The sequence below is a fragment of the Eptatretus burgeri genome, chromosome 3 (assembly GCF_056783735.1).
Source record: "Eptatretus burgeri isolate ZD-2024b chromosome 3, Ebu_testis_v1, whole genome shotgun sequence".
Taxonomy (NCBI): Eukaryota; Metazoa; Chordata; class Myxini; order Myxiniformes; family Myxinidae; genus Eptatretus; species Eptatretus burgeri.
This window is the reverse complement of record NC_140963.1, coordinates 94,845,917-94,864,874: the sequence shown is the minus strand read 5'-3', so window position 1 is coordinate 94,864,874 and position 18,958 is coordinate 94,845,917. Positions and strand designations below refer to the sequence as shown.

The window sequence follows — 18,958 nt, the reverse complement described above, 5'->3', positions numbered from 1 at the left end:
TTTGGCACACGATCCGCTTGTTGCCCCTGTGATTGGCCAAAAGGGGCACCAAGTCCGCTGATTTGACCGGGAGGGCGTGGCAGGCGTCAAGGTGGACCACCCCTCAAACAGGAAGAAGAGTAATATTGTCCTGCGTTGGCTCCCATTGGCCGAACGACGGCAAACTCGATCACATCTCTCTGATTGGTCGAGAGAGACGCCAAGTCCTTCATTGAACTCCGCCCACCGCAAACGTTATGGCGTCAGGATGGAGCAAGGCGAAGGTGTTGTTGTTGTGGTTGAAAATGTAAAAGAAAACCCTGACTATCAAAATAACTCCGCAGCACACTAACATTTAATCACCCATTAAACAAAGGGATGGGACCCTGACTACAAACACATACTTACCGATATAACTGATTTTGGGAAATGAATGTTGAGTGCTCATGGCTGCCAGATTCGTAACAGTATGAAATGCCCTAACAAAATCTTAAAACGTCTGTTTTTCACCGGAATTCTTTCAGATACTTGCAGAGCACATTCCCAAACCATATAAAATATAAACATTAATCTCACAGATGCTACGAATAAGCAGTCCCTCAGGAGGACAGGTTACGAGGTGAAGCAGTGAACGGAAAGCATGTGGTGTCCCTTCCAGAGTCTCACGGTTATTTGAATTGAATATATTTTCCTCATTAAAAGTGTGTTTCTGTGCGGATTTGCACGAAAATTATCTTCATTAAACGTGTAGCTACACCAGTAGGTCCAAAAGTGAAAACAGAAATCAACTAGAACTTAAGACAGCCTCGTTATATGGCATGGAAACTGATGGAAGCCCATGGAAGCTACCCCTCGCTGCAATGCATTCAACACAGACCAAGGATATAAACATTCCATTTTCACAAAACTTGATGCAACCGAGTGTAAATAAATCTTAGCGACTCTGAAAAGTGAAAACAGAATTTAAATTAACCCTAAAATAATCACGCGAAGCTGTGTTGAAGTCAGCGGACCTCATGTTGCCCAACAAACAGGGCCAGATGACAGAGGAAATGAGAAACTAGTTGGTCGAATTAAATCTTCTTAATATTCCCTGTGAAACCCATTATGCATTATAGCCGTCCGACACTTCCTTATAGGCCATTCGACCAATCAGTCATTTTGCACTTCATGACCCTGTAACCATGACGCCGAGGCAAAAATGCAAAAAAGGGCTCAAGCGATCTATATAGAGCAACTAGTATAATCATCGTGTCAACTTGTTCGAACTCAATCGGCCGAGACGTCGAGGAGGAGATAGAAAAATAAAAATTGTTGACATACGGATGGACGGACACAGATGGACAGATGGATCTGAGGACATCGAACAGTTATATATGGTCAACGAGCTGACCTAATAGCAAAATAACAAAATCACTGAACCAATTATGCTTGAAAAATCTTCGATTTTGCAAGTAATAAGATGACGCCATGCAGAGCATGATACTTGCAAAATCCATAAAACAAATTTGACCTCAAAAATAATTGGCAGTTGAATTCAATGACCAAATATGCAACTCCCCTTGAAATTTCAAGTGAAGCAGATGAAAATTGACAATTTTAGAAATTTGGCCAATGTGGTCCTTTTGTCCTAAGTTGACCTCAAAAATAATTGGTGGTTGAATTCAATGACCTTATCTGCAAATCCTCTTCAAATTTCACATCAATCAGATGAAAATTGAGGATTTTAGAAATCTCACCTTATTTGATGACCTTGGGCCTATGTTGACCTTTTGGTCGATGCTGACCTCAAAAATAATTGGCTAGTTGAAATCAGTGGCCTGAGGTATAAATCCTCTTCAAATTTCAAGTCAATCGAATGAAAATTGAGGTATTTAGAAATCCAATCTAAGTTGTTGACCTTTGGCCTATGTTGGCCTTTTGACCTCAAAAACAATAAGCTTATTCTTTATGACAAACTCCACCATTTGGTGAAGTTTCGAGAAGATTGGTTTAAAATTGTCCACCTGTAGGTGATAAACAAACCGACAAACACAGACAGACCGACAGAACAAAATCGCCTGACGATTATACTTGAAAAATCTTCGATTTTGCAAGTAGCAAAGGACAGACAGACAGACAGACAGACAGACAGACAGACAGACAGACAAGGAAAAACATAACCTCCATCCACCTTTGGTGGCAGAGGTAACAAGCAAACAAACAGATCCAATTGAAGACCTGAGTGCAAGAAGTACTTTAGTCACAAAATATCACTTTTGAGATATTGAGGATCAAAGTTTTCAAAACATGCTGCAGATACTTTTTTTAAGGCGGCATACTATGGAGCCTGTTGCTGGTTCCAGCGGCTATACAGAGCAGACAAACCCCTTTTTGTGGAAAAATAATTCTTTATTACGAAGAAAACGAGAAAATTAGTTTTGGATTCAAGTACTTTTTGTGGCTAAATACGTTGACTTTGGTACTTTTTGCAGCAAAATGGCTGGACTTGGGTACTTTTAACACACAAAGCCCTTTATTGCTCATTTTTGATTGCCAGTCATTTTTGCTACGTCTCCTTGCCTTTCATGGTTTAATTTGATGCAGAAATATTCAGCTAAATATAATATTACCCAGTTAAGTCCAAAATTACTCAGTTAAATTAGAAATTAATGTCCTAAATAAAAGAAAACCGAACTTTGGTGCCAGTCATCTTTCACATCATAAGTCCCTCATTCAGCAAAGTCCTCCTGCTCAGAAAGTTTGCATCAAAATCATACCAGATCGGAAATATTACAACAAAGTCAACTCTTAAGAGTATAAAAATACCATGGCCACCTTTATGAGGGCTCAAAAGCTGATGACGAATGTAGTGTCTTTTTCAGTACCAGCAAAGTATAATGCATAGAAACTACATACCTGATGCTTTGGCATCCTTCATTCTCTTTCTTTTACATTTTTTTGCCCCTGTCATGCCTGTTATCAGGGTTATCCTCATTCACACCATGCTGTCCAGCCTCCATGGTCACCATTTTCATAGCTTGTCACGTGACACATGCAAGCATTTTGATTGGGCAGTCATGGACTTAGGAACTTCTTGCTCAAACATTATGGACTTGGGTATTTCTTGCACTACATTTTAGTGAATTCAACAATGACCATATACCAATATACAGGACTTGAGTACTTATTTTCGGAATTTTTTGGTATCAAATGATGCTCTGGCCATTATAGATTATAGTACTGGTGCCAGCTCATTTTTTTCAAAAATGTGACGAAAGGTCCCATGACACTGAAAAGTTTCTCGTTATTTATCTATTAACTTGACCGTCTTAGTGAAGAAATCACCCATGTTTGTTTTTTTTAATCAACAATGGAATAATTAGAACAATATTTCGAACATTTGAAGTGCTTTTCACAACTTGCTATGCCCCGCCCCTCAAAAAAGTGGAGTTCAGCGAACCGCAGGTCATGTGACCGTTGACGTCATCTCCAGAACGCGACTCGCACAGAGTCGATTGATTAGACGTTGCGCGCCATATAAAGTACATACAAATGCATTGTGCACATTTCTTTGCTATCTCACTGATTGTCTTAATTCCTGCGATTGTTTTGCGGAAAAGAAATTCTGCTTCTGAGCCGTGTATGCACAACAATCACGAGGCAATTATTTATCCCTTTACTACCTTGTCGTAGTCTTGTGCAAATCCAATACATGTATGCACAATAAAGGGCTATACCATGTCCACAAAATATAAAATGTAACTGTTGAACCTTTCCATTCAAAAAGAAACTTACAGGGACATACAAGTAAAATACTAAAGATTAATATTGCATCATTTCAAGGTGCAAGGAGATAATTTTAAAATCAAACAATGTGAAAAACCTGCACCCACATTTTGCAGCTTATTGAATTGTTCGTTGAAACCAGCCTGCTGGGATAGGTACGATTCTACGTACATGCAAGCCAGGTATGGCTGCATTCGACATACATGGGTTTATTCTAAAGTAAAGGTACTGCTTCCATTGGCTTGCTATTCATCAACATTTAGCCAAAATGCTGTAATAAATGAACAGGGAAAAATATGTTGGCACAACAATGAAAGACAAATTTATCTGTCCTATTACACGGCCTTATAGCCCCGGGACTCTTACGCATTGACTTATACATTGTGTGCATGCTAATACAAGTTACTTGTCAACTCGAGAGTCGAGGCTCGTCCGATAAATCCGTCATCTGTCCGACTAGTCCGATAAATCTGACGTGCTGTGGCTTTCTTTTATTATTCTCTTTTCTTCATCGTTTTCTACTGGCGCTACATGACAACAGTAGGAACTAGAACTACGTTGTCGATTGCACACCATCGCATATTCCCACGCGCACTGCTTTGTCCCATTAACTCTAGGTGAAATTTTATCTTGCTAAATGGATTGACTATTCTTTTCTATTTGATGTGCTTTATGACCAAAGACTTACTATGTTTACTAAATCAGAAGTCATTGCAAGAATGTCAACATTTCATGAAACATTAATTTAACACTGTCCAGCAATATAGAACTGTGCATCAATTTAATCATAGGAATGAACTGTGTATAATATTAATTATAATTATTCATAATCAATTAGATAAATACAGTAAAACCTGTGACTGTCACTCATGGGGGCCACATAAGTAAGGTCTTTATAAAAGAATTTACCATGTACAGTGGTAAATACACTTCAAAAAAAAATCAGCCCCCATGACCCCACCCCCTCTGGCCTGGACCCTGGGGGGTCATATCAAAAATCCGACAGTGTTGTGCACTTCCCCATACATATATCTACGATGTCCCAAAGTTTCAAGTTCATATCGCAAATGGTGTAGGAGAAGTTACAGGGTAAGACAGACGGACGGACGGACGGACGGACGGCGGAGACAATCACAAAATTCCCACTTTTCTTCGAAAGCGCAGGAATAAAAATGCAACAGAACGTCAGATTTACCAGACTACTCTCGACAATTGTGTCGCAAGGTGTGTTCTGCACACAAGTTTTCATCGTATCCGGACAGCGAGATTGCTTCGTTTTATGCGTGGAGAGATACGGCCGATGACATGGGCTGGCCTTGGTTGCGATTCATTCGACACGGAGCAACATGCCCGCTGCGCTGCACTGGTCACGTCACCTCACTAAAATATTTCTGATATCGAGCAGTGTGCAAGTCGAATTTACATTATTGAATTACAAATAGGATTTAGTCTAACCAGTTGTTATTGTCAAGTCTTCCTTCGATGTCCTCCCGATCATCACGAATTCCGGGAATTTCATCGCCAGTTTTCTCTACTTGTCCTGCTTCGGGCTCGAACTGGTGAGGCCGTATTCCATTTCCAGCTGCCTGAACTTCACCTCCCGCGACTACGTTATCCGACAAAATTCTTCATCCGATTCAGACCAAAATCCTTCATTTCTCTCACACTCACTGTCGCTTCCCAGACAAATCAAAGTCCATGTCATGCATTATTCAAAACCAAATGTTTGATTTTTTTAAAAGCAGAAATGAATGAAGCGTTTGAGTTGACCAATCAAATGTGGAAACACACAGGAAGCCAATACAATCACGTAGACCACCAACCCGAGTAATTTGAGTGCAGCCTTTGTTGTTCTGGAGATGACATCATGTGGGTTACGCGTTATTCAGTAGATTTCGGCAGAATTTTTAGGGGCGTTCCTTAAGAGGTTTGTTTTTTTAATTTTACATTTTACAGAACGAGTATTGTGAAAAAAGTCAGATCAGAAATCACGATGAAAAATTCCTATAGGATATATATATATATATATATATATATATATATATATATATATATATATATATATATATGCAATTTCAGTACTTTTGAGTGTCGTGGGACCTTTAAGTACTTCTTGCACCCAGATCTTCAATTGCAATACCCTCTCCTTTGGCAAGGGTGAAAAACACAGCACAAATGATTCATAGAAAATATTGTTGTGGTTGACGAAATTCGCAAACCACCATTCAGGTCCCTTAGGTGAGATATCTCTGCAAGTATATGTGTAGTTAGGCCCAAACCCGTTGTTTAGAGGGAATAAATGTCATTCATGCGGGCTGCGACCCTTTTAGATAGCCGTTTTTCTTTTACTATCTTTATTTTGGACCAGCCGCCATTACTACCACCACCAACCACGTCTCAACAGCCATCACACAACAACCACCAACCACAACGCCGCTTCACAACAACAGCCACGACCTTTACTGTCACAACTCGCCACCATCGCATCACCACCATTCTTGCGCCACTTGTGGGCACCGATACTGGACTCGTGCAGGGCGCGCACCGAGCAGCGTGTTCAGAAACATCACAGACTTTCCGAAGAAAACGGATCAAAAACGACTCACGCCCACTTCTGTTCTGTCCTATCGGTGAGCGTGGGGCGATTTGACCCCGCCTCCAGGGCGTTGGAGTGCGGTCGCTATATGCAAATTCATGGATCAAAAAGCATTCACGCCCACTTTTCCTCGGTCCAATGGGGAGCCAGTTAGAGGTGAAGGGTCGGAGGTAAAGGGTCAAAGGTGAAGGAGCGAAGCCACGGGGCATATAAGGGGCTGCGTTCGTCAGTCAAAGCAGTTCGCAGTTGGGAGTTCGCGGAGCCAGTGAAGAGTTGGGACGAGTCAAGAGAGGAGACGGAGAGGGCGATCGGACGAAGCTGTGGAGAGGCGGCGAAGGCGGTTGAGGGGGTGCTCGCGTCGGATTCGGGGAACTGCGGAGGGAGAGGCCGGTGGCGCGACCGAGGTCATGGTGGAGACGCTCGTCGCGGGACCCGAGACAGGGAGATATCCTCCATCCCCCGAGCATCAACAACCCCCTCCTGTTTCCCCCCGCGCTGAGATAGTGCGACAAGGGGGCCCCTTTCCCACCCCCTACCAGACACTGTCCGCGAGGCCCGCGGAGTCGGGCCGCCAGCACCACTTTGCGTCTCATCATCAGACGGGTAGGCCCGACGCGGTCTCGGCCCCAGGCCCGCCTCATCCTTGAGGGTGGTCCTTTTCTTTTGCTTTGGGTATATGTGTTGTCGGCGCCGTCTGTGAAGTAAAATTGTATAAGTGTTGCCGTGTGCTCGGTAGTCGGATAGCTCTGCATTGTCTTCTTCTTTTATATTTGCTTTTTGTGTAATATTGTGTGTTTCTTCTCCTTTTACATTTGCTTTTGGTGTAATTGTATATGTGTGCTTTCCGTTCATCGCGAAATAAATGTGCTTCATGTTGAACTGTTTTCCCGTTTCGCTTCGTCTTTTCCTCTATTGAATCTCCATCTTACTTCACGTAAAGGGTTGGTCGTGGGCTAAAACGCCCGATAATTAATCGAACCGTCGAGGCCGACGATAACACCGCTCGGTTATCCCGATAGTACGGAACGGGTCGCTTAAAGTGGCCCGTGTCCGAAGTCGACCTGCGGCGAGGTGCGATCGCCCAGTCTACCCTCCGTGTGGGTACTTAGGTAGGTCGAATTTGGCGAGCAACCCTATCCCACGCGGGGGGCCGGTTGGCACGATCGTGGTGAGGCCGAAAGGTCCACCCGTGACTAGTTCCCGGCGTTAGTCCGAGAGGGTCACGACGGGATTGTCCGTCCGGTGGGCGACGTGCCGCGATTCGAGTTACGTGGCCGTTCGCACGCCGGCGGGCGCGAATCCGCAACAATATTGTACCACAACCTGGGCCATGAGACCAACAGAATATCGACACAAAAAAGGTGAAATTTCTCTCCCCCTTCCCCTCGAGTTTCCAACAACACATGCTTGAGGTTAATAATTCAGTCAACTTCAAACTGTTATTTAGCTTTAATGTTCTCAGATAATGCTCTACCAGCACTCATATAGCATACTGTACCTAATAAGGAGGAGAAGGGGTAGAGAAGAGAGGAGGTTGAAAATTCAGCCATATTTGCAAATGCAACAAATATATGTTCTATTGCATGAACATAAATGGCATAACACCAATGAAACAGACAAATCATTCCACCGTGGTAAAACAAAAAAAATATGGGATGTGTCGATTTTACATTTAAATGATAAAATAAATAAAGGTTGTTGGCAGATCAAAGTTGCATAAATAAATAAATATTTCAAAGTGGTGATGGTAAAGTGTATAAAAATAAATAAGTAATTCAGGATGGAATACCAGGAACAGTGATGGTAAAGTGGATATAAATAAATAATTAAAAGGTGGTATGTCATAACAGTGGTGATTGTAAAGTATATATAAATCAATAAATGATCCAATGTTGTGTTGTTCGTGGGGATGTTATAGTGTATAAAATAAATAATGGTTCCCCAAAGTGAACACAATCCTTAACTATTCTTTCTCATAAAACTTTTTTTCCCCAAAAATTCTAAATTGGTTCCAATTCCAAAATAATTTGACACGCCTCATGCCCAGACATTATTGCATACACGTGTTGAATATGAAAAAAAAATGAATCTGGTAATTTTTAAGTTGAGGCTCGGGATGGATGCACGGATTGACAGAGAGACGGATGACCAGACGGTACTCAAACTATGAGCCCCCTGCCAGGCTGACATCTGGTTTGGGGCCAGAAAGATAAATCATCAAGTTGTTACAATTGTCATAATGTATGAGAGTATCTTGTCCCCAAGAGCATCCCTATTAGAGAACTGCCTAGATACTGACCTGCAGCCTGCCGTCCAGCGTCCTTTGGATTGTCACGCACTTTCCAGGGTGTGCACCATTGCTGCTAACCGCCATGATCAAGGCTTCCAACTCATCCTTTTTCTCCTTGAGCTTCTTGACAAGGCTCTCAATAGCTCGTTTTGAGAATGACTCACTCTCCCCACCCTGACGATGGCACATGAGGCTGTGCACGATGCTCACACATGTGTCGCTACCTGATGGTGTGCCCCCCAGCGCCATCCTAGGGGAAAGCAAAGACACAAATTGTCAATATTTTATTGAAATTGCCGACTTAGATTCCCTAACAATTACATTTTCAGAGTTATGGTAAAATAAATTCCAAGCGAGACTGGATTAACAAAACAACTGCTTGCAGTTGAGAAGATCCATATTCAAAATGAAAGCACAACGAATGAGCAGAACCTTGAAGCAAAGCAATCAAGGGCTCAGGTCCAATGAGTAAACAAAAAATTTCCTTCAACAAAAAAAAAACGAATTAAGATGCAATATAGAAACACTCATGAGGAAGAACAATGTAGATGCTTTATACAAACACTGGTGAGGGAAACGAATATAGACACTTTATACAAACACTCGTGAGGAAAACTAAAGTCGACACTTTACACAACAATTCGTGAGGTAAACAAATATAGACGCATCATACAAACACTCGTAGGGTGAACGAATATTGACGCTTTATCCAAATGCTCGTGAGGGCAACTAAAACCGATAAACATAAAACTTATGAGAAAAAATTAATATAGACACTTTATACAAACACTGGTGAGGAAAATGAATACAGACACTTTATACAAACACTGGTGAGGAAAATGAATACAGACACTTTATACAAAAACTTATGAGGTAAATGAATATAGACACTTTATACAAACACTCGTGAGAAAAGCGAATATAGACGCTTTATATAAACACTCGTGAGGTAAATGAATATAGATAATTTACACAAACACTCATGAAGTAAACAAATATAGACACAATATACAAACACTCGTGAAGGAAATGAATAGAGACAATTTATACAAACACTCGTGATAAAAAAATAATGTAGACGCTTTATACAAACACTCGTGAGGGAAACGACTATATAGCCTTTATTCAAACACTCGTGAGGTAAATAAATATAGACACATCATACAAACACTCGTGGGGTGAACGAATATTGACACTTTATCAAAATGCTCGTGAGGTAAACTAAAACCGATACATAAAACAAAACTGATGAGGAAAACAAATATAGACACTTTATACAAACATTCGTGAGGTAAAGAAATATAGATAATTTACACAAACACTCACGAGGTAAACCAATATAGACACAATATACAAACACTCGTGAAGGAAATGAATATAGACAATTATACAAACACTCGTGAGGTAAACAAATATAGACACATCATACAAACACTCGTGGGGTGAACGAATATTGACACTTTATCAAAATGCTCATGAGGGAAACTAATACCGATGCATGAAACAAAACTGATGAGGAAAACAAATATAGACACTTTATACAAACATTCGTGAGGAAAACTAATATAGACGCTTTGTGCAAACACTCATGAGGTAAAGGAATAGAGACACTTGATACAAACACTCATGAGGTAAACAAATATGGACACTTTATACAAACACTTGTGAGGAAAATGAATATAGACACTTGATACAAACACTCATGAGGTAAAGGAATATAGACACTTCATACAACACTCATGAGGTAAAGGAATTTTGACACTCTATACAAACACTCATGAGGTAAAGGAATATAGACACTTCATACAAACACTCATGAAGTAAAGGAATATAGACACTTTATAAAAAACACTCATGAGGTAAACAAATATAGACACTTCATACAAACACTCATGAAGTAAAGGAATATAGACACTTTATAAAAAAACTCATGAGGTAAACAAATATAGACACTTTATACAAACACTCATGAAGTAAAGGAATATAGACACTTTATAAAAAACTCATGAGGTAAACAAATATAGACACTTTATACAAACACTCGTGAAGTAAAGGAATATAGACACTTTATAAAAAACACTCATGAGGTAAACAAATATAGACACTTCATACAAACACTCATGAAGTAAAGGAATATAGACACTTTATAAAAAAACACTCATGAGGTAAACAAATATAGACACTTCATACAAACACTCGTGAGGTAAATGAATATAGACACTTTCTACAAACACTGGTGAGGAAAACTCATATAGACACATGCAACAAACACTCATGAGGAAAACTAATAGACACTTTATACAAACACTCGTGAGGAAAACTAATATAGACACTTAATACAAATACTCGTGAGGTAAACGAATATAGACACTTTATCCAAACACTTGTGACGAAAACGAATATCGACACTTTATACAAATATTCGTGAGGAAAATGAATATAGACACATTACACAAATATGGATGTCTATCCAAACACTCGTAAGGTAAAAGAATATAGACACTTTATACACACATTCGTGAGGAAAACTAATATAGACACTTTATACAAACACTTATGAGGAAAATGAATATAGACACTTTATGCAAACACTCGTGAGGAAAACTAATTGAGACGCTTTATACAAACACTCGTGAGGAAAACTAATTGAGACACTTTATACAAACACTCGTGAGGAAAACGAATTGAGACACTTTATACAAACATTCGTGAGGAAAACGAATATGGACACTTTATCCAAACACTTGTGACGAAAACGAATATCGACACTTTATACAAATATTCGTGAGGTAAATGAATATAGACACATTACACAAATATGGACGTCTATCCAAACACTCGTAAGGTAAAAGAATATAGACACTTTATACACACATTCGTGAGGAAAACTAATATAGACACTTTATACAAACACTTATGAGGAAAATGAATATAGACACTTTATGCAAACACTCGTGAGGAAAACTAATTGAGACGCTTTATACAAACACTCGTGAGGAAAACTAATTGAGACACTTTATACAAACACTCGTGAGGAAAACGAATTGAGACACTTTATACAAACATTCGTGAGGAAAACGAATATGGACACTTTATCCAAACACTTGTGGGGAAAACGAATATAGACACTTTATACAAATATTCGTGAGGCAAACGAATGTGGACACTTTATCCAAACACTTGTGGGGAAAACGAATATAGACAATTTATAAAAACACTCGTGAGGTAAATGAATGTAGACATTTTATACAAACACTCATGAGTTAAACAAATATGGACACTTTATTCAAACATTCATGAGGAAAACGAAGAAAGACACTATACAAATACTCATGAGGAAAATGAATATAGACACTTTATACAAACATTCGTGAGGAAAACTAATATAGACACTTGATGCAAACACTCATGAGGTAAACAAATATGGACACTTTACCAAACACTTGTGAGGAAAACTAATATAGACACTTAAAACAAACACTCGTGAGGAAAACTAAGATAGACACTTTATACAAATACTCGTGAGGAAAATGAATATAGACACTTTATACAAACATTCGTGAGGAAAACTAATATAGACACTTGATACAAACACTCATGAGGCAAACAAATATGGACACTTTACCAAACACTTGTGAGGAAAACTAATATAGACACTTAAAACAAACACTCGTGAGGAAAACTAAGATAGACACTTTATACAAATATAGACACAATATACAAACACTCGTTAGGTAAATGAATCTTGACACTTTATACAAATACTCGTAAGGTAAACACCACTTTATACAAATACTCGTGAGGTAAACACCACTTTATACAAACACTCGTGAGGTAAATGAATATAGACACTATATACAAACACTCGTAAGGTAAATGAATATAGACACTATATACAAACACTCATAAGGTAAATGAATATAGACACTATATACAAATACTCGTGAGGTAAACACTACTTTATACAAATACTCTTGAGGTCAATGAATATTGACACAATATACAAACACTCGTGAGGTAAATCAATATAGAGACTCCACACAAACACTCATGAGGTAAACCAATATCGACGCTTTTATACAAACACTCGTGAGGTAAACAATATAGATGCTTTCTACAAACAAATACAGATGCCACTCTTGTGCACCCTATACAGACGAATCTGCTGGCGAGAAAGAGCAGACGCAAAACACTTCATGCAGATCGAAAATTAAAATCATCAGTTTATTCAGAAATTTCTGAAACCACCTCCACACCACTTTATGATGGATAAAAGCAGGGTCATTTGAGTGTAAACTCAAAAATCACACTTGTATTGAGATATAATCAAACCAGCGAATGTTTCTGCTGAACCCGCTATTGTGTTTACTTCTTAATCTGGAGCAGCTTCGTACGGATTGATAATCAAAGTTGTAATTGTGTTGAGCTATTTATGAAACCTCACACACACTTTAGGACATCCATTGGGACCCCAAAACACTTCACAGGAGGATTGATGGGGCTTGCCCCAAAACTGAGGGAGCAGTTCAAGTACAGATACAGACCCTCCTGCTATATACATACAATATATACAGTATGTATGTATATATATATATATATATATACATACACAAATGTCTTCGGGATTAACGCACAAGCACAAATACTTGGTCAGCAATCCTACAGTTTCTCATCAAAACTGGTGGAAGAAGAGGACGAGAAAATCATGAAAACCATGTGAAGGAGGAAAGAAGACAAAATGTATAACCTGCTGGTTCATACAGTTATTGCAGGGAGTTATCGATTTTTCTCAAATAATGTTTGTTTCTTCTGACTAAAATGCAGCAGTTATGGAAGTTTCCTAAGTAGGATGTCAATACCACTTCTTTTTTGGTCAATCACATGGTCGGTCATTTTAGAGAATAGCTTGGCATCATTTCCCACCAAATGAATTGGCTTATGCCATTGAAATGGTTCAAGAGTATTTTTAAGACTTCTGTTGCTTCCCAGTACAACGTTCATTTCAATGTCATTTGCAAGGTATCTTGCTGGCAAGGTATCATTAGACTGCACAGTTCATGGAGAGATCTTTTTAGGTCATCCGAGTGTCACAACCCCTTGTGAGAATCGTCATCTTGTCACCCTTGTCAGGAGGAACCAGTTTCAACTTAAACAGCATGACCTTTTCAGAATGACCTGCAAAGAGCAATCAGCAATCACATTTTGACCTATTTGAAGCAGACTTCATGCATGTGGTTTGATGTCTTAGAAGACCACTGCTCAGCATCCCTCTAACACATCACCTTTGACAGCAGTGCATGCAATTTGCAACACAACATCACAACTGCAGGGTGAACTGATGGTGCTACATTCTAATCACTAACGAGTGCAGATTCTGCTTCAAATTAAATGATGGATGTGCTCGACCTAGAGTCTGGGGAGTGATTTGCTAATTGTGCCATTAGGCAGCTTTATCAGTTTGTTCAGTGCAGCCTGATGGTGTGGGCCATCATTCATATGGCTTGAAGAACTAACTGTCAATCTTCCAGCTGGTGAGTTCTGTAAATGGTCTCAGACACAGGGATTAGATCATTATGATGATGGTAGTCCCTGTAGCCCAATCGCAAGGTCCTAAGTTCATCTTTATCAATGACAACGTCTAACCATACCATGAACATGACTTAATGCTGCACTTCAGGACCAGAACATTTGTTGCATGGACTAGCAGGCACAATCTCCAAACTAGAATCTGATTGAACATGCTTCGGACATCTTCGTTTGTCATGCATATTTCCATTGTCTGCCCACATCCCATTGTGAGAGCTAGATTATCTAATTTAGTCAATTGCGAGATGTCTACAAGCTTATATTGGCATCAATGGTGGTCACACACATTATTAGTAAGTCCAATTCTGCAAATGTAAACTTGTTTGTGATCATCTCTAGATTTGCATCATTGCTATTTTGCACACTAATTTTAGACAGCAGTGTTGTTTTTGCACAACTAAACTTTGGCTTTCCATACATCGACATTATATTTACCTCCACCACCGAATGTGGACGGAGGTTACATTTTCACCCCTGCCTGTTTGTTTGTTTTCTGTGAGCAAGATATCTCAATAAGTTGTGGACGGATTCAGACACAACTTTGTGGACAGATCTGGATGTGTGACAAGGACGAATTGATTTGATTTTGGTGAAGATCTAAATCCAGATATGAGAATTAAAAAAAACATTTAAGTGATTCTTCATCATTGAGAGACGGGACTAAAAACGATTTATAACATGATATTGCAAAAAGTTGTGGACGGATTTTGCCAAAACTTAGTGGACGAGTTGGTTAGATTACAAGAACAACCTTATTATTTTTGTTTGTTTCAGGTCCAGTTGCAGATCTGGCTTATAAATGGGATGCAAAACGTAAACTGTTCAGCCTGGTGAAGGCATGTGTTCCACCAAGTGCAACTGTAGTTGTTTATGAAGTGTCCAGTTCAATGTGGGTCTCATAAGATGGTGGAGAGGTCGCACACTTAATCTTGAGTTGTTGAGCCTGATTCCCATGAGCCTGAGTCTTGAGGTGTGATTCCTGACCCGATTGTGAACTGCAGAAATGGTGCTTTGCAGGCAAGGCATTGCATTACAAAGTTCACCATCCCTCGGAGGGACATTATTTGCTGAACATTAAATATCCCACTGTGTCTTTCACAAAGAATAGGTGAGTTAGCCCCGGAACCCTTCAGAACAAATTACCATTCCTGCTTAAATCCTATTCAGTTGAACGTCATGCCTGGTCAGGAGGTTCATAAAAGACTTAGACCAAAAACTTTCCCCAACTGATCCCATGAGAAGGTAGGAAAAATAATTAGTATGAATGTAGTCAACATAGACAAATCAATGAGGTGCTCCTCATAAACTACAATATAAATGTCTGGAGCATTGGACATTCCATAAACACAAAACAACCTTCAAAACTCTTATTGCTTGCTTTTTGTGAGGAGTGATAAAATAAACTTTTTGTAAATCTCTAAATTGTCTCACATATCCAACTTTGTAAAAAAAAAAAAATTCCCATCCAGTGTGGTGCTGCATCACAGAGCACATCGATTTTAGAAGAATAAGCTGGCTGCTCTGATTTCTTGCACTCACTCATGGGAGTAGAACATTCCCCAGCATGGTACGTTTCAAACGTGGTCGACCAATGAGCTGCCAGCAATAGATTAAGCATATGGGGATCGCAAGGTACTCAACACAACTCCTTCCAGTACCCCCACCTTAATATTACACAACTCTCTTACCTTCCCTTTCCTTTTGTATCCTCCTCTCTTCCCTTTCCTAATTGCACTATGCTCCACCTTAACTGTACGTAATATTAAAGGTATATGGGCTGTTCTGTTAACTGATAATACATTATATTTTCAAGTCGTGCATACAAGACAGGAATGCATACGGCGACATTAAACAGATGACATGTGCGTTTTGACTCCAAACCGAAACAGCACCGCTCGTGAAGGACACTTCAAAGTGGTGGATTGGAAGGGGGGGGTTGGGTTGAAGGGAGGCTTGCGGAGGTAAGGAAATGCCGCTCCTCCCCCACCCCCCACCCAAAGCTTTATAATCGATCCAGAATTTCTATTAAAAAATAAACTACAATTGCCTTTTGTGCTGAAATGAATAAATGTAACCTGGTGAGGTCAGTTTACTCACCTGTTTCAATTGTACACAGGTAAAAGTTTTTATGGCAAAGGGAACATTTTGAATGATTTGGGATGAAAAGCGGGTGCGATGCTATCCTACCCCACCCCTCTTACTCCAGACACCCAATCTGTGCAAACGAACAACCCACCAACAAATCCCCACCCCCAATGCTTTCGCGCACTGCTACCCCCCCCCCCCCAGTTAAGAATATTGGTGCTTTATAAGGACTTGAAAGTGTGCCCCCTGCCCCTCCCAGTGCTTTAGCATGCTGAATTTCCACCCTCCCGAAGCTTTTGTGAAAGCACAGGGAGGGGTGGAGACATAGTATGGCACGCTCCAGTTATTAGCATGCTTCCAGTTCTTACTCTGCGCTCCCATCCTATTTGATTTAGCATACTGCTACGTTACCCCCAACTCATCTCTTCATAATATCCTACAAATGTGCTCCCCCCATGCTTTGCACGCTGTCTTACCCCTCCCATTGCTTTTACATGATTAATGGCCCTGTTCCCCCCTCTCAGCCCCTCCCATTGCTTTCACACGATTAATGGCCTTGTGCCCCCCTCTCAACCCCTCCCATTGCTTTCACACGATTAATGGCCTTGTGCCCCCCTCTCAACCCCTCCCATTGCTTTCACACGATTCATGGCCCTGTGCCCCCCTCTCAACCCCTCCCGTTGCTTTCACACGATTCATGGCCCTGTGCCCCCCTCTCAACCCCTCCCGTTGCTTTCACAAGATTCATGGCCCTGTGCCCCCCTCTCGACCCCTCCTCATGCTTTACAACCTTGCAATTAAATTTGGTCATGGTGCCGGCGATAGCTCACCTACTCTTCACGGAGCGCACCGTGGGATCGGGACGCCCAGCTTCACGTCCATTCGAGGGACGGCACACACATTGATGCCTGCGAAGCACCAGGATGTCAATTTATAGCTGTGGCGAGATTTGAACCCATACCAGGCTAGACAGTGTGCACACCTCCAGGTTATCCTCCAAATCCTCGGGAACAGCAGACACGCCGAACACCATCATCCCGGTCAAGCCACAGGGATGAAAGGTCCACGCAGGGTTGCGCCACACGTCCCAATTCATGGAATATTAAATAATAATTAAAATAATCATAATAATCACCGAAACGTCTGAAGCTCAATTGTGTGGCTCACGCCACGCGGGAAAGGTGGTTTCAGCACTTTTGGCAGTGATGATACCTGTTTGAGTGAAAACAACCCCAGCAGAGATGATCGGAAACGGACTCGCGAGTCGAACCACTCACTGCACACGCTTTGCGGGTACAACAAGTGCTGCCAATAAAAACAAACACCGACTGCAACAACAATTAATAACACTCATCAGTCGTGAAATAACCTGGCCAATTAAAAACGCGTTCCATTCTCACCTGGGTTCTGGAAGATCGCAACACCTCTTCTTCTTCCTCCACTTCTTCTTCCTCTTCTCCTTCTTTTCTTCTTCTTCTTCTTAATGTCCAGTGTCCTGAAGCTTGTGGAGCGAATTGTTAACAAGCCTCCGATTTCCCGCTCCAAGCAGCGCTCACTCTGCGCTCCCCGTCCGCGGTCTGCACGCCCAGCACTGATTGGCTGAGGGCATGTGGGTAAAGAGGAGGAGGAGGAGGAGGAGGAGGAGGGATGTGGAGATGAGGAAGATAGCAGGGTGGGGGTGAAGGGGTTTGAGGAGTCACGGGGAAAGAAGAGAAAAGGGAAGGCAGAGAGGAACAGAGGACAGGGAGGAGTGAGAGAAGGAAGAAAGGTGAATACATCGGGGGAGGATGGAAATGAAGGGGGGCCAGGAGCGGGGAAGTGAAGAAGGAAAAGGGTCGGTGGGACAAAATAAAGAGGGAGGGGGTGAATAAAGGTAAAAGATGAAGAAAACACGTTGTGAAAGGAGTGAGGGGGAAGAAACAGTAATGGGTATAAGGGGAGGAAATGTAGGAGAGGGGAGAAGAGGGAAAGGGTGTTAATATAGGGGTTAAAGAGGAAAAATGGTTGTCAGGTGGTTTAAAAAGGGCGACAATCATGGGCAATGGGGCGCGTCCCACTTGCCGGCATTAGTTAGTGAACGTTAATAAGACCCTACGGTGTCCTTCGCGAAGAGAAGGTGAGCTATCGCCGACATCCTGAACAAATTCCAAATTACTGCGCTCACCAACAGCTCGGGGGGGGGGGGGGGTCGCAACACCGGCACAAACACACCCCCCAGCCAATGACGCTACCCCGCGGACTTGTGCTGCGTACGAAACAAGAAGAACGGGTGATGGGAAGGAAAAGGGGAAGAGAAAGAGGAAAAGGGATGGATTTTGCGAGCGGCCTGGGTAGAGGACCATGAGTGGAGCAACGGAGGACCAGAGGGTTCACTCTTGGTGGGGGCTTACCCAGAAAGCCGGTGATGGCGCCTGTAATCCGTCTGGCTGGAGTGCAAAGGTGGGAGATGTGAGGTTGGGGGATGGGGTGAGGATGAAAATGGACAAACCGTTTGGACTTGTGTGATGTTTAATGGACTACAGAAAAATAAACAATTTGTGTTTTTGTGGCTTTCAACTCGCTGCAACTCTGAAGATTTTAACGACGACCAATTGAGAGTTCATCATTGACGTTTAACAGAGCAAACAGTAAAACAGAGCGAGACAAACATCTTC

General features: G+C 41.2%; 1 protein-coding gene across 2 annotated transcripts in view; it reads right to left on the bottom strand.

Moving 5' to 3' along the window:
• The window catches only part of LOC147030482 (SMAD family member 4-like), a 294,415-nt gene that overhangs the window by 254,582 nt on the left and 20,875 nt on the right, over window positions 1-18,958 (bottom strand). The window contains exons 2-3 of one of the 2 annotated variants that reach the window (XM_085874609.1): window positions 17,705-17,903; window positions 8,643-8,883 (exon numbers count right to left, since the gene is read on the bottom strand). In XM_085874609.1, coding sequence (XP_085730735.1) covers window positions 8,643-8,882 — 240 coding nt within the window. In that variant the 5' untranslated portion in view covers window position 8,883; window positions 17,705-17,903. Of the gene's footprint in view, window positions 1-8,642; window positions 8,884-17,704 lie in introns of both variants that reach the window. The other variant, XM_085874608.1, reaches the window with a different exon arrangement.